Source organism: Pteropus vampyrus, unplaced genomic scaffold (genome assembly GCF_000151845.1).
Source record: "Pteropus vampyrus isolate Shadow unplaced genomic scaffold, Pvam_2.0 Scaffold152, whole genome shotgun sequence".
NCBI classification, from domain to species: domain Eukaryota; kingdom Metazoa; phylum Chordata; class Mammalia; order Chiroptera; family Pteropodidae; genus Pteropus; species Pteropus vampyrus.
Window position 1 is genome coordinate 1,644,059 of NW_011888933.1, and position 15,173 is coordinate 1,659,231.

Below are 15,173 nucleotides of genomic sequence, written 5' to 3' on the forward strand. Positions count from 1 at the left end.
CAGATTTTTCATTCTTGGATTCCATTTTACTCTGAAACCTACTGACTTGAGGATTGTGAATGAATGAAATACAGTGGTAGACATCCGTGGAGAGTAGGCCAGCTCTGCCTGCAGCATTCGGAGCCTCAGCTTATTGTCATTTGGAGACCTTGCATTTCACAGCTACAACTTCAGCAAATGGCAGGTGTGTCACAGAGGCACGTCAGAGATTCACTCTTACCAGTAGGCCATGCAAAAAAGAGCTGCTGGTCATTGTTCTAATCTATTGCGACCGTCCATGAAGGGCATCATCTTCTGCCGATCAGGTGGAATAGTTAGAGACACGCAACCCTGCCATTTAACTTGACCCTGCTACCTGTTAGTTGTACTGATGTGCACATCACTTTCTCTCTGTCCCACATTCTAGGTGCTCATGTGACTATCACGGATCGAAAGGTAGCTTTAGAATTTCTTAAATCAAATGTTCAAGCCAACTTACCTCTTCATATCCAATCCAAAGCTGTTGTTAAGGAGCTGACTTGGGGACAAAATATGGAGAGTTTTTCACCTGGAGAATTTGACCTGATACTTGGAGCTGATATCATATACTTAGAAGAAACGTTCACAGATCTTCTTCAAACTTTGGAACATCTCTCTAGCAACCAGTCTGTGATTCTTTTAGCTTGCCGAATTCGCTATGAACGGGATAACAACTTCTTAGCGATGCTGGAGAGGCAATTTACTGTGAGTAAGGTTCACTATGATCCTGAAAAAGATGTACATATTTTCAAAGCACAGAAGAGAAACCAGAGGGAGGGCTTATAGTTGGCTGTAATTAGTAAGAATGTTGTCATTACGTGTGTCAATTAAGGCCTTAAACTGAGAATCTAACCATACTTAATGAAATGGCTTTCGGTATAAAAAGTTTAACCAGGGGGTTCAAGGGACAAAGCACATCTGTAGATTTAAAACGAAGCAGCACTTTGTCCCATTGTCATGATTTTTTAGTCATATTTTACTCTTTCTCAAACTCAATTAAGATTAAAGAGAAGCGTGAGCTTTTTGTTTATGTTGTTTCTGTATCCTATACCGCTCGCTCGCTCTTGAAAATCAGTTTTCACTGATGATATGATGAAGGACTGGTTGGTATAAGGGTATATTCAAAGCAGTGAGCTTGTTTTCTTTGGTGAGAGGCTAAGTCATGCAAGTTATTTTAAACACATTCTAAGATATATTTTTAGCTCATTTTTTCTGATTTTTTAAATATGAAATGAGGTTTAATGTACATCCCTGAGCTGTTAATGCTCTTGAAATCTTTTGTCTACCCATTTAGTTCTTGAATGCTTTTGTTTGAGATTAGGATGTGAGTTTTTTAAGGTATCGTGTTTTTGGGCTTAATTTCAGATTTAGGTATATAAACAAAGGAATAAGTAAAAATAAAGTTTTAGTTACTTTTCGAAAGCATCTAAAATCTTAGATCTCCATTTGCTATGAATATAGGTTATCTTTCAAATTAAAAGCTGTGGTTTTCCCCTTCAGCTTTCCCTTTTCTCAAGTGTTATTTTTGTATTTCTTAGGCTTTCACTTCATGAGAGGTTAGCTCCCCAAGCATAAGCTTCTTCCATATTGTACTTATAACTGCTTATTCAGTGTTTGAATTCCCTAAAAGACTGTAAGCTTCCTGAGGGCCAGGAATGCTTCTGCCTCTTTCATTTTCGCCTCCCCAGTATCTAGTATATCGTAACTAAGTATTTGTTGAATGAAAAAGATACATTCCATTTAGAGGTTATTGGCCTTTGGGTTAAATAGTGGTTACATTGTTTCATGATTATTTTTGATAGACTTTATGAATGAAGTCACACACACCAACAGCCCCTCCCCACACCTTTTTTCTTTTCCCACAATAAAAAAGCTTCAACAGCTTAAACAAATTTAGACCACAAGAATATTATAATCTCAGTATGGTATTTGATACTAGAGATAGATTTCCTTTGTAAAATATTAGAAACAAGACCTCCCCTTCCCTTTTAGCCTTCTAATGAATATCTTAGGTGTGAAAATATCCACTGCATTATTTTCTACACATATTTTACATAGATTTACTTTAGTCAAGGTAAATTAAAAGTTCTGAGCGTTTTCTGATAAATTCACATGAAATAGAAATATCCATAGCTTACGAAATCCATAAAATGTCAGTATTATGCCGTTGAACATGGACAGTCTTTTAAAACAAGTAAAATAAAAGCCCTGTGATATCATCATTGACACTGTAATGAAAGGCAAATCCCATTTAGGTGTGTTATTAGAAATGAATATATTAATGGAGTTCAGCTCTTTTACGTTAAAATACCTAACGTTGGAGATGGGCATTAAACGGTTTGAGGTCAGGTGAGGTGGGGTGGGGGTGGAGAGCTTCAAGATGCCTAGATGCTCTACCAAGTAAAGTAAATTTGGCTGTTTTACATTTTCATAAAACATTAACTAAGAATACTGCCGCCAGAAGAGGTTGAAGATATTTTTTTCTTGTCCTAATAGAAGAAAATAAAGGCAATAAAAATTTAGCGGAAATAGTTTGGTTGTCTAAGTGAAAATCAAGTGTTTTTTTTAGGCTTTGGGTAAAAAACGTTGTTGCAGGTCAGGTTCCCTGGGGAAGCGGAGATGGAGGTTAGGGTGCAGAAAGTTTAAATGGGACTGCTTTCAAGATCATCTCTGGAGTAAAATTAGCAGGTCTGGGAAAGGGGGGGAAGTTGGGCTGGAATTCAGTCAGGAAGTCCTCAGTGAATTCAGCTGGGATGGCCCTGCAGTTGGGCCATATTAAGGCAAGGGGGTGGGACTTTATATCCCTTGTTAGGTTAGTCATTGGATCCAAGGGACATAACCTTGGGGCGAAGACTATACCTGCAGAGGGACTCAGCCATCAGCCACTAGCCACCATTCCCAGAATCCCAGGAAATGAGTGCTTCAGAGGTGGGAGGATGAGGGTGGGGTGGGAGCTGGGGAGAGAATATATCTGGAGAGCATGCCTGTGTTCACTATAAATGTCAAGTCAACAACGTTGCGACATTTTTCACTTATGTTAAAAGTATTAATTTATCCCATAGACGTGCATTTTAAGTGTGCTCATTTTAGCAATCTAGGATTAGAAACCTAGTCTAACCCTAACGTACTAAGCCTCAGTTCTCACATTGCTACTTATTTGAACTTTTATACAGTTAAGTTATCCAGTGGGTAGCAGTAACTTTTTCTCCAATTAAAATCAAATACTGTTGCCAAGGTGCTATGTTAAAATATATGTGTGATATCAGGTTCTGAGAACTACTGCTGTAAAATATGCTGTTTTCTAAGTAACTTACCTCTTAAGGGTATCTTTAGTTCATGAAAGAATTATCTGAAGCCCTCGTACCACCTTCAGGTAGTTTCTAGGAGAACATTTTTTCTTTCATACAAAAGGATAAGAATTCCAGTAGATCAAAATACTTTATCTAAATGGACTGAACCCTAGATTGAAAACTTTCAGGGCAGAATTAACAACATTGTCTGGGATGTTTTATCTTACCAAATACAATTTATGCTCCTAAGGGACAAGGACTGTACCTTATATTTTATATTTCAAGTGTTAACACGGAGCCCTTTTCATAAAGGGAGTTCAATAAACATTTACTCATGAAAACCCTTCCTTTACAGATAAGTTATTTTATTAAATCACTTATTAAAACACCTAATTTCTGTGCTTTATTTCTCCTTGCCCAATGTAAAGGATAAGGTATCAGGGATATCAAAATATAAAGCATACTCTCAGTAACAAAGTTATCATGAACTTAAAAGATTTACCTCCAACATCAGTTCCATTTAATATGTATGCTTTCAGTTTATGGAAGTTGAAAGATAGAAACATTTCCTGTTAATTTTTAAAATAACAAAATTAAAAATTTCAAATACTTTTAAAAATCACCTTTTAATGTACCAGTATTGGTAAAGAGGTCCTAGATATAGGGCCTGACATAATAGTTTGTGAAACAGACATGTGATTTATTTGAGTGTCAGAGAAACGGTCAAAATTCTACAGCTCCCCAGGACCTCTACCAAGACAGAAATAGCCTTTTCAAGTTTTTTAACAAGAATGAGGAGAAGCATCGCAGTGAGTAGTGAGTCCTGTTCTGGGAAACGGGAGACGAGTTCTCAGCACTGACAGCAATCGCATGAAGTCAGGGCAGAGTCCTTTTTAAAATTGAGGATTCATTAGCTCAGAAGTTTCCTTCTGCTCTTAAATCTTATCTTATGCCTTCCTTTGTACAACCAGTGAAGGGTTAAAATTTAACACCAGAAAAGATGGCATACTGAAAAATTAAGTTTCCTTGCTGAGAACAATTGATTAGAAGAGAAAACAGTATTGCAAAGATGAGAAGAGGCAGCCTATCTACTTCATAACCTCGTGTTGAAACTGGTTCTGCTACTTCTAATTTTCTTGCTAAAAAGCAAAATAGACTGTGAAGTGTGACAAAAAATACTGACATTTTTAATTAAGAAGATTCTCAATAATGCTTAGGAAACAACCTCCAAATATGAAATAAGCCATACTTAATCTCCACTTCCCAGTATCTATCCTCGGTATGTATACTAGCTTATTATATATCTATAGTAACTTGTGTGTATTTGATAACAGTCAAAAGTTTCAATCTAAATGTCCATAAAAGAGGGTACTGGTTAAACAAACATATTTATACAGTGGCATGCTACAAACCTGTTAAGAGGCAGATGCACATACACTGAAATTGAACCACTGCCAAGACACATTCAGTGAAAAAGCACCATTTATGTAAAAAAGGGAGAGGATATACATTACATTTGCGTGTATATGCAGATTGTCACTAAAAGGATATAAAACAAACTACTTTTAATTCTCGCCCATTTGTAGTTTTTTCCAAATGTACACATTACTTAAAAAAAAACTAAGTTAAAAAATAATAAGAATGAGGACATTATCACAAAAGCGAAAACCTAATAGAATGGGAGAAAATATTTGCAAATAATATTTGATAAAGGTCTAATATTCAGAATATATGAGGAACTCATAAAACAAAAACCAAGAATTGAGCAAAGGACTTGAACAATTCTCTGAAGAAGATATACAAATGGCCAACAAACACGATAAGATGCTAAACATTAGTCATTAGAAATTGCAAATTAAAATCTTAATACTTTACACCCACGAGTAAGGCTATAATTAAAAAAAAAAAAGCAAAATACCAAGTCTTGGACAGCACGTGGAGAAATTGGAAACCTCATCCATCCCTGGTGGGAATGCAGAATGGTACAGCTGCTGAGGAAGTTTGGCAGTTCCTCAAAAAGTTAAAACAGAATTATCATATGGCTCAGCAATCCACTCCTAGTTGTAATACCCAAAAGAACTGAAAACAAGGATTCAAATTCTCGTACTTGTTTATAGCAGTACTATTCACAATAGCCAAAAAGTGAAAATGATCTGATTGTCTATCAACAGATGAATAAACAAAATGGTGGCATGCATATACCTACATATATACACAAAAGTGGAGTATTACTCAGCCATAAAAAAAATGAAATATTGATAAATCCTACAAGGTTACATATTGTGATTCTATTCATATGAAGCTAAATCTACAGAAATATCAGATTGCTGGTTGCCAGGGGCTGGAGGGAGGGGGAAATGATAAGTAACTCTTGGAGTACAAGGTTTTATTTTGGAGTGATGAAATGTTTTGGGAACTAGGTGGTTGGCAGCACAACATTGTGAATGCACTAAATGCCATGGAATTGTTCACTTTAAAATGGTCAATTTTCTTTTGTGACTTGCACCCCCCAACCCAAAACAAACAGAAATAGTATTCAAACTCCAGGAAGTTACCTTTCCTCTTCCCTTCTTAGGCCATTGGTATTCCAAGCCCCAGTTTGGCCAATGTGCTTAAGATGTGGAGAAACTAACATGCACAATGAGAGGAAGGATAACACTAAGTGCATTTCTGAATTTTTGCCTTAGTTAAGGAGATAGTGGCATCATCTACAATATGGAAAAAAACCAGTTGAACAGATTTAGAGGAGAAATGAAAAGTTCTCTTTTGGACCTGTGTTACTGAGTGATGATGAATATGGAACTCAGGGCTAAAACTGTATAAACATGTTAGAACTGTTTCCTTGTCTGTGTGTCTTAAGAGTTTTTTGAGGACAGGGACTTTTCTAGTGCCTGGAAGCGTGTCCTCAAAGAATATCTGTGAAATGAGCAAGTGAAAGCAAAGATATACATGAAGAGAAGATAGACACTTTTATTGGAGGTCCATCCAAGCACTTGAATGTGGCTTACAAGTAGGGTGATGTGGTTTACACCTGTTGTCCCTATATATCACCCTTTCACTCTCAAAAATGTCTAATTATGTGGTCACTCTTTGTAGAAAAAAATAAAATTCATATAACACAATATTAGGTATAACAGGCTTAATGAATACATCATGACAATGTAAAAGAAGTACTTTAGAATAAATGCAACTATTTTCAGAAAATTGAACCAATAATATAGGAATCTTTTATTCTCATGCATTGAACAAAGAGCAGATTAACCACATTCCTACCCCTTTAGATATAATCAGAGGACTTAAGAATTATAAGGGGACCTGAGAAGTTAACTATTCTTATTCTTCCAATGCAAACATGCATTTTATGACGTCAGAGACAGCTGGTCATGTCGCCCATGGTTGTCTCAGTAAGGCAGTAACATCTCCAAATCTTCAAATAGGCACTGTTCAATCTTACTGCACAAAGAAATCTTGTGCTAAAAATTAGGAAGACAGTAAAATTAACTGAAGATATGTTGTTGCTTGAATTAGTTTTTTGTTGCTGTGCAACACAAACTTGTGATATATTCTAACATAACTTTCACTCATTTAACAAAATAAACCTAAGTCCAAGAAAATATAATGTAACACCAGCAAAAAAACAAGATACAGAGATCCCATCCCCAAAAAAGAGACTTACAGAGTTTTTAAAAGCATGTTTATGTGACTGCACATAAATGTGTGTAAAAGGGTATTATGACAGTTGATACCACAAAGATTACAGTAAGAAAAAGCACTTTATGACAATATTCCACAAATTCACAAGGATCACTTTAATATACAAAGCAATGCTACCATTCTGAACACAAAGCAGCTAATATGTACATAGTGTTAATAAAATGCATTATAACTCAGTACGTTTTTTCTCTTTACACAGATAAAGCACAAAAAGATTTAGGAAAAAATTAAAACAGGGATGTTTCTAGAATGTAGGGAATTTTATTAGAAATGTATTTCCCTCATAGTTATTTAGTATTCAACTCCAATAGCAACATCAGAGTTAAAAATCAATACCCTGTTTTGTGCTGATAGTTTTGGGGGGAGGTATTGTTACCCCAGTCTTCAAGGGAAAACCAAAAATGCAAACACGTTTCTCTCTAGAAACTTCCCTGATTATTTTGTTTCTAAAAAGTTTCAAGTGTTACATCTAGGTTAGAAATAATTCTTTTTTGGGGTGGGGACGACAACTGACGTGGACAAATCAGAAGGGGACAACTTTACATGGAAAGCTGCTAACTAGCACTCTTTGCCACCCCTAATAAATCTATACTCACAGAAAAATGTTGACAAATTATTTCCCACTTTTAATATAAATAATTTTATTACATACACAAATTGGAGTGACACCAGGATAAAAATACGTCTATAAAGCATTTACCAATTCAATTTTAAAAACATAAGAAAATAAAACCTTCCCAACACAATGATAGATCATCTCACTTGGCTGACTAACATAAGATCATTATCTGCAGGGATTTTCTTCCTTCCCCACCAATTTTTCAACTATCTCAGATTTACTTTCACATCTCTGAGATGCTCCTCAGACAGAAGCTTGGAAATGCTTCACTTCTGTAGGCAACTACTGATACCTATATAAAGTAGGTAAACTTTGAATTTCCTACTGTTTGACCTTTTTCAAAGACATTTCCTACAGATTGTTCATTTTCCTTTTCCTTGCTGGTGAGAATTAAAAATGTATCATGTTATATCATGCTAGGACCTGCACCCACAGTACCAGAATGCAAACAGGTCAATATTTCCTCTCTGTGCTAAACAACTTTGCCTGTTTATATTATCAATTTTGCTTCACAGGCTTTGTTCTATTTTTTTTTCTATTTTTATTTTTTTAAAAAATAAATTTCAAGCTAAAACACCTGAAATATAATCCCTCCATTCAAACATTACCTGGTCCCTCTTAAAGTATGTCTGCCCCCTGAGGACACATACAAAGGCTTAAGCTACATTCACTAATCATTAAGAACTTATCATAAGCATATGAGACAGATGGAACTTCAGCACCCTGTTTATTTGAAATTCTTCCATACTGACTCTGCTTCGTGATATGTTCAACCCCTCAGGGATTAGTGCCTTTCCTAGCCATTGATTCTATAAAGTCAAGGAAACCAGTTCCTAGTACATACAGTGACTGTGCAGTCAACTTAAAAAAGCCAACATATCAACATTAAATGTATTCAAGATGTATGTAAGCCACCCAACAAAAAGTTCTAGTTGTGCTTTGTACAACTGAGTGAGCAAATTTATCCCACAACTCTTCACCTACAGGCTAGTTACTGAGCACACTTCACTTTCTCCCTCCTCATCTGAAATCAGTCAGATTTAGGCAGCATTTCTTTGATGTTAACAAAGCCAATTTTAGTGAAATAAATTTAGTCAAAATGATTACATGTGGTCTCCATGATGACAATAATTAATTACCTTGAAAAATCTTTTACCACTCTGGACAAATTCATGAATATCTTGGCATCCTATAGCCAGTATTAATGTTGGGGTGAGGATACAGTCTCATTTAAAATTAGAAATAAATATTTATTTGCTTGAGTTGATTTTCTTCCTATCTATGATGAGAAAGAATAAGGGTTCAGACTCATTAACTAGGCTAGTTAGATCTAATTACCTGATTTTTTTTCTTTTATAACTATTTATAAGGCTAGCCTTTAGGTGTTAAAATATTTTAATCAATGAAAAGTTTTCATTAAAAAAAGTCCCATGATTTGAAGAAAGGAGAAAGACATAAAAAGTCAGTTGACAATTAATTGGTGAGGGAATTTCTCAAGTTGCTAATACCCAAACTGGGTCATTTTTAAAAGTGCAAGTTAAACCAAACATTTACAAAGAATATAATGTAAATATAATCCAAATAAATATACAACTTTTGTATTAAGTCAATGGGAAACAATATACCAACAGTTTTCAGGGCTACAAAGGCAACAAAATAAAGCCTCTTGAAAATAACTGAAAAGGTGTATAACCACTTTCTAAAACCCACTTCAATTCAAAATCTTAACTTTAACATACAAGCTTTATTTAATCCTGCAAAATGAAGCAATCTTTTTGATTTTCAAAATAAAGAGACCAATTTATGCTGACTGAAGCCAATCACAGAATTTAAAACATATTAAAAATGAAAAGAAGAAATCTAGATTGAAGTCACTTCAAGTAAGTAAAAGCTTCCTGGTTTAAACAAACTTGCTGTTTCTTCCTAAGCCTTTGTATGATTCCACGTTACCCCGAATGGTCAAAATGATAGTAGGGATTAGGCCTGAGAGACAGAGATAACCTTTAGCCAGATGACTTCTGATCAGACAGCCTGCCTGGCTGGTATTGTGCTTTCAGATACTAGCACTGCTGCTGACCTACCATGAAAACACATTTTCTGACAAAATCCCTGCTCAAATGAAAACACCAAATTCCTCCCCAAGGATGATTTTTGAAAAATCAGTGGTACCTTTTACAAGCTATCTTTACAATGTTCTTACCACTGTTATAGCTGCCAGAGACAAAGCATAAAAACTAAACACTTTGGGGGTTGGAGGGGAGTTTTCAAGTGACTAGTAACATACTTAAAAGTATAAAGCCAAAGTAAACTAAGTAAAAAAAGCAAAATACTTGGAAGAAAATTAGAAGACAAAAATTAATCATGAGTGCTGGAGTAATGCAGTCCAAGGAACTACCAAAAGAGATGCAATAGAACACACATAAATGTATATTTTCATCTGACCTCAATATACTATAATACTCAGCATTCCTGACTTAAGAGCTCTCAGAGCTTCAGATTATATACTGTATGTATATATATATATATGTACACGTATATTATACAAATGCCACCCCGTCCCCAAGAATATCTAAATGAACAGAGCACCTATGACAGTATTATGGTTGCCAATATGGTACTTGAGTTTGATAAAGAATGAACTTAGAACTATATCTGATACCAATTTTTTAATAATGTGAGCACATTGGATCTAGCCCTTTCTAAACCATTTTTCAGTTAAACACTATCAAAGCTTGAAAACTCATAAGAGTAATATATCAAAAATAAACCCCTCCCACTTCATTTTTATTAGTTAATCTGTCCTATAGATAAAAGTGCCACATGGCCCTATATTTGCAAAGTGATACCAAACTATTTTCTAGGCAAATCAGTAGCATATATACAGATTCCTATGATGACATTTTCATTCCCTTTTGGCCAATACCAAGAGAAAAAAACATTACTGGTAATGTGGCCACATATGTTCTTGGCTACAAGATTTTTAAAATTATGTTGTTTTCTTAATAAAAATTCTCAAAGTTGCATGCTTAAAAACACCTTTCCCCCAATTCTTGTAAAAAAAAAAAAAAAAAGTCTGAACAAAAATGCTTAATTTCTATCTGTATAAACCGAAATCTTCAAGTCTCTCCAAGGGTCTAAAACAGATTTAGTAACAATATATTTATCTCACCATTAAGTAACTGATTCAAATCAGTGCAGATATCCTCAAGGTACAAAGGACCCAGTCTTTAAAATTTATAAACCCAACCAGCTAATATGGAAGTGGCTGCCTTGATTTATCAGGGACTCAGAGGACCACCAACTTTTAATTAAATAGAAAGCCCCAACTTTTGAAAAATGTTTATGTTGCTAAATATTAGACAATTTTCATTTATAAAACATACGACATTCAAAATGTTCACTTTGACATTTTGACTCATAAATAAAGAATTCTGCTTGGTGAACATATTTGTGATTTTGCTTGGTTTCTGTTAAACCAGTTTTGGAAAATGACATATGGTTGGTATACAAATAATTTTTATGCTATAACCTTCCCCATTAGCTCAGCAGGATAAACATCAAACTTTACAGTCGTTTGAAAGCCTTCTTGAGAATCTGGTGAATTGTCCAAATACACTACATCACTCAATTCTTAGAATGATGCTCCTTCATAAACTCTGTTCATCCTTGAAAAAAGACAATGGTTTGTTACAAACAAAAATATACCATTTACAAATATTAATTAAAAATCTTACTTTCAAAATGTACCCAATAATAAAGACCCATCTGTATATTTTAACACATTAACAAAGTAAACTTTAAAAAATAACCCATGACTAAATATAAAAAAATGTTAATTTTCTAGATTCACTTCTAAAGGAAATAACCTTCTCAAATGAGAAATTATATCTAACATTATGTCCGTTTCAATTTTTAAAATCCACTTTAGTCTTACTTTTCTTTTAAAGGGTAACTTTTAGATTTATCAGGCTTAGTGAATAAAATGAATAATTAATAATTAAAAGCAGTACTGGAAACAGTGTATGATACATACAAACAGACTGTTATAGCCAGAAGTTAAAAAAGGTAGCTCCTTTATAGAATGACAAAAGCTATATAGCATATTGGAAAGCATAACTATCCTTTTTAGAACAAAACAAATGTTTTGCAAGAATGATAATCCAAATATTGTAGTACAGCAGTCATTCAAATATGTCTGAAGAAAATTACTTTCCTTGTTATGTCTAATACTATACTTTTCAGAACTATATCCTTACAACTTCTTTCATTACAAAATTCACTAGAGGTACTCTGTTAAAGTATGTTAATGTGGAAAAGATTTAAAATAATTCTACAACACAACATTTTATAAACAAATAGGTCACTTTGTTTCACTTTAACATCTCAAAGGCTTTCCTGTTGGTATAATGTAAGTGCAAATGGGAACAGTTTAATTAGACATATCTTTTTAAGTAAATGAGTGACGATATAAATATTTTTGAAGGCGATGATAAAAACATTTATTTAAAAACCTTGTTATATAACTCAAAGGGTTGATCTGAGTAAAGGGCATCTTTTTACTAAGAATTTAGTACTAACTAAAAACAAGCTTTGTGCTTGTATTTACTTCAATTTAATTTAAAATTAAAATACCATGCTTTTTTTTCATTCAGTTGGTTACTTCTTTTAATGTATTCAAAATGTAGAACACATATATAACTGAATTAAGAAGCAACAACTGCCCTATGGAAGAGCTGTAGTTAATACAGAGTATTTTTAAGACCAAGGACAAGTTTTCAGTATTGAAGAGAATACATAAAAAGCACTCTGAATTCATTCTTAATTTCTTCAACACCATAAAAATTCTTTTTTAGAGGGTATGTCTTTTAACAATTTTACATAATTCACAATGAAAATGTGAAAACATGTCAATTTGGCAATCACACTTCTTCAGTGCACCTTACTTACTTTATGCATGCGGCCCACACATTACTTCAGCTCAAGAAGCTGGGGTAATTCTGTCCCTAAGGCAATCAAGGCGCTCAGCACAAACCTTGAAATCATTTAAAAAAGATTTTCTTTTCCTCATTTTCCCCATCAATTTACAAGTAAACAAATGATTACTTCTTGAAGAGGGTGGGGATAAAATGCAGAAGTCTCTTCATGATTCCTGGCGCTGAAAATTTCTTGAGGGGAGAAGTGGAGGCAGGTGTTGGAACATTCACAGTTTAATGCAAAAGCACAAATGAAATTCTGTAGTTGCTTTCAGGCAGTTTTGCGCATAGAAAAAAAGAAATGTTTAGAAAATAAAATGTTTATTTCGTCTTTCTGGTGGCCAAGCCAGTCCTTTTTCCACCATAATAGGTGAAATATAAATCCCAAATTAATCTGATTTGTGGCAGTAAAGGTCCTTAAGTGCTTTTAGCTCCTCAATCAGTGTCTTGTTTTGGTTTTCCAGCACTGCCACTCTGTTTTCTAAACATTTCACATATTCTTTCTTCTTTCTACGGCACTCTCGTGCTGCTTCCCTATAAGCAAAAAAGGACAGAAAAAAATCACATAACATTTCTTTATCATTTATTTGGGGTTGGAATACATTTAATTTTTAGAAATTTACCTCAAAGCAACATTTTAATATAGATTTGGCATTAAAAAAATACAGAATGACTTGGAAATTGCCTTATGTCAAATTTTAATTTTAATATACCACACAAGTTTGAGTAAATAAAAAAAACCAATACAACTAAAAGGGTTGAACAATCACTTAAAAATTACAACACTGTTTATTAAAATGTTCTGCATCACACCTATAAAACTTGAAGTTCTATCAATATCAGTAACTAAGAAAATATTAAGGTAAATTTTAGTGTGAAAAACATCTTTTAAATAGAAAGATCTTACAAACCCATTTTTCAAGGCTTAAAAAAAAAATTAAGACAAGTCTCTTCAATAAATGTTGAGAAAACTGCAAAAGAATAAAGTTGGACCCTTACATCATATACTAAAGTTAATTAAAAATGGATTAAAGACCTAAAGCTACACAATTTCTAGAAGAAAACATAGAAACATAGGGGAAAAGCTTCAAGACATTGGATTTGGCAGTGATTTCTTGGCTATGCAATCAAAAGCACAGGCAACAAAAGCAGAAATAAGCAAATGGGGCTACATCAAACTTAAAAACTTCTATGCATCAAAGGACACAATCAACAGAGTGAAAGAGCAAGCTATGGGAATGGAAGAAAATATTTGCAAATCATATACCTGATAAGGAGTTAATATCTAGAATATACAAAGATCTCCCTAAAACTCAGCAAGAAAATAACCTGAGTAAAAAATAAGCAAAGGACTTGAATAAACATTTCTCCAAAGATATACAAATGGCCAACAAGCATATACAAAGATGCTCAATATCAATCTAATCATTAAGAGAAACGCAAATCAACACTACAATAAGGAATCTCCTCATAGCCATTAGGATGACTATTATAAAAAAAATCCTACCAATTAAAAAATGGGCAGAAGACCTAAACAGATATTTCTCCAAAGAGGAAATACAGATGGCCAATAGCCATATGATAAGGTGCTCAAGATGGTCACTAATCATTAGACATGTAAATTAAAACCACGATGAGATATCACCTCACATCTGTCAGAATGGTTACCAATAAATCCAAGAACAAAAAGTGTTGGCGAAGATGTAGAGAAAAGGGAACCCTCATACACTGTTAATGGGATTGCAAATTGGTACAGCCACTATGGAAAACAGTCTGGAGGTTTCTCAAAAAATTAAAACTGAATATATCTTTTGATCCAGCAATTGCACTTCTGGGTATTTATCCAAAGAAAACCAAAACAATAATTTGTTAAGATCTATGCACCCCTATATTCATGGCAGCATAATTTATAATAGCCAAAATATGGAAGCAACCTAAATGCCCATCAACAGACGACTGAATAAAGAAATTATGGTTCATATATACAATAGAATATTACTCAAACATTAAAAAAGTGAAATCTTAACATCTGCAAAGACATGGATGGACCTAGAGGTTATTATGCTGAGTGAAATAAGTCAGACAGAGAAAGATAAATACCATATGATTTCACTTATATGTGGAATCTAAGGAAAAAAATAAACTAATCAAAACAGACTCGTAAATATAAAGGACAATCTGGTGATGGCCAGAGGGAAGGCAGGCTGCGGGGGGAAGGTTGGAGAATGGGGTAAAGGGGTAAAGAAGTACAAATTAGTAATTGATAAATGGTCATGGGGATGGGGAGCATGACATAGGGAATGCAGTTAGCATTAATGTAATGGCTAGGTGGAGAGCCAAAGGAGAGAAAGAGCAATCATTCTATAAACTATATAAATGTCTAACACATGTACTATATATTTTAAACTAATAATAATATTAAATTAAAAAAAGAAAAAAAAATCCCGAACAGTTGCACTGTTGGTTAAGAATGTAAAATGGGGCAGCCACTATAAAAAATAGTATGGCAATTCCTCAAAAAATTAAAAATAGAGTTACCATCTAACCCAGCAATCTCAC

At 34.0% G+C, this 15,173-nt stretch overlaps 2 protein-coding genes across 13 annotated transcripts in view; one reads left to right on the top strand and one right to left on the bottom strand.

Moving 5' to 3' along the window:
• Positions 1-15,173, top strand: part of METTL21A (methyltransferase like 21A) — a 54,608-nt gene that overhangs the window by 8,620 nt on the left and 30,815 nt on the right. For 2 of the 3 annotated variants that reach the window (XM_011369654.2, XM_023536295.1), the window contains exon 4: positions 407-3,696. The exons of the other annotated variant lie outside the window; for it this stretch is intronic. In XM_011369654.2, the coding sequence (XP_011367956.1) occupies positions 407-804 (398 nt within the window). In that variant the 3' untranslated portion in view covers positions 805-3,696. Of the gene's footprint in view, positions 1-406; positions 3,697-15,173 lie in introns of those variants that run through there. 3 annotated transcript variants of the gene reach the window in all.
• Positions 6,513-15,173, bottom strand: part of CREB1 (cAMP responsive element binding protein 1) — a 57,658-nt gene continuing 48,997 nt past the window's right edge. For 7 of the 10 annotated variants that reach the window (XM_011369659.2, XM_011369660.2, XM_023536290.1 and 4 more), the window contains one exon: positions 6,678-13,148. In XM_011369659.2, the coding sequence (XP_011367961.1) occupies positions 13,004-13,148 (145 nt within the window). In that variant the 3' untranslated portion in view covers positions 6,678-13,003. Of the gene's footprint in view, positions 13,149-15,173 lie in introns of all 10 variants that reach the window. The other 3 variants (XR_896432.2, XR_896433.2, XM_011369661.2) reach the window with 2 other exon arrangements.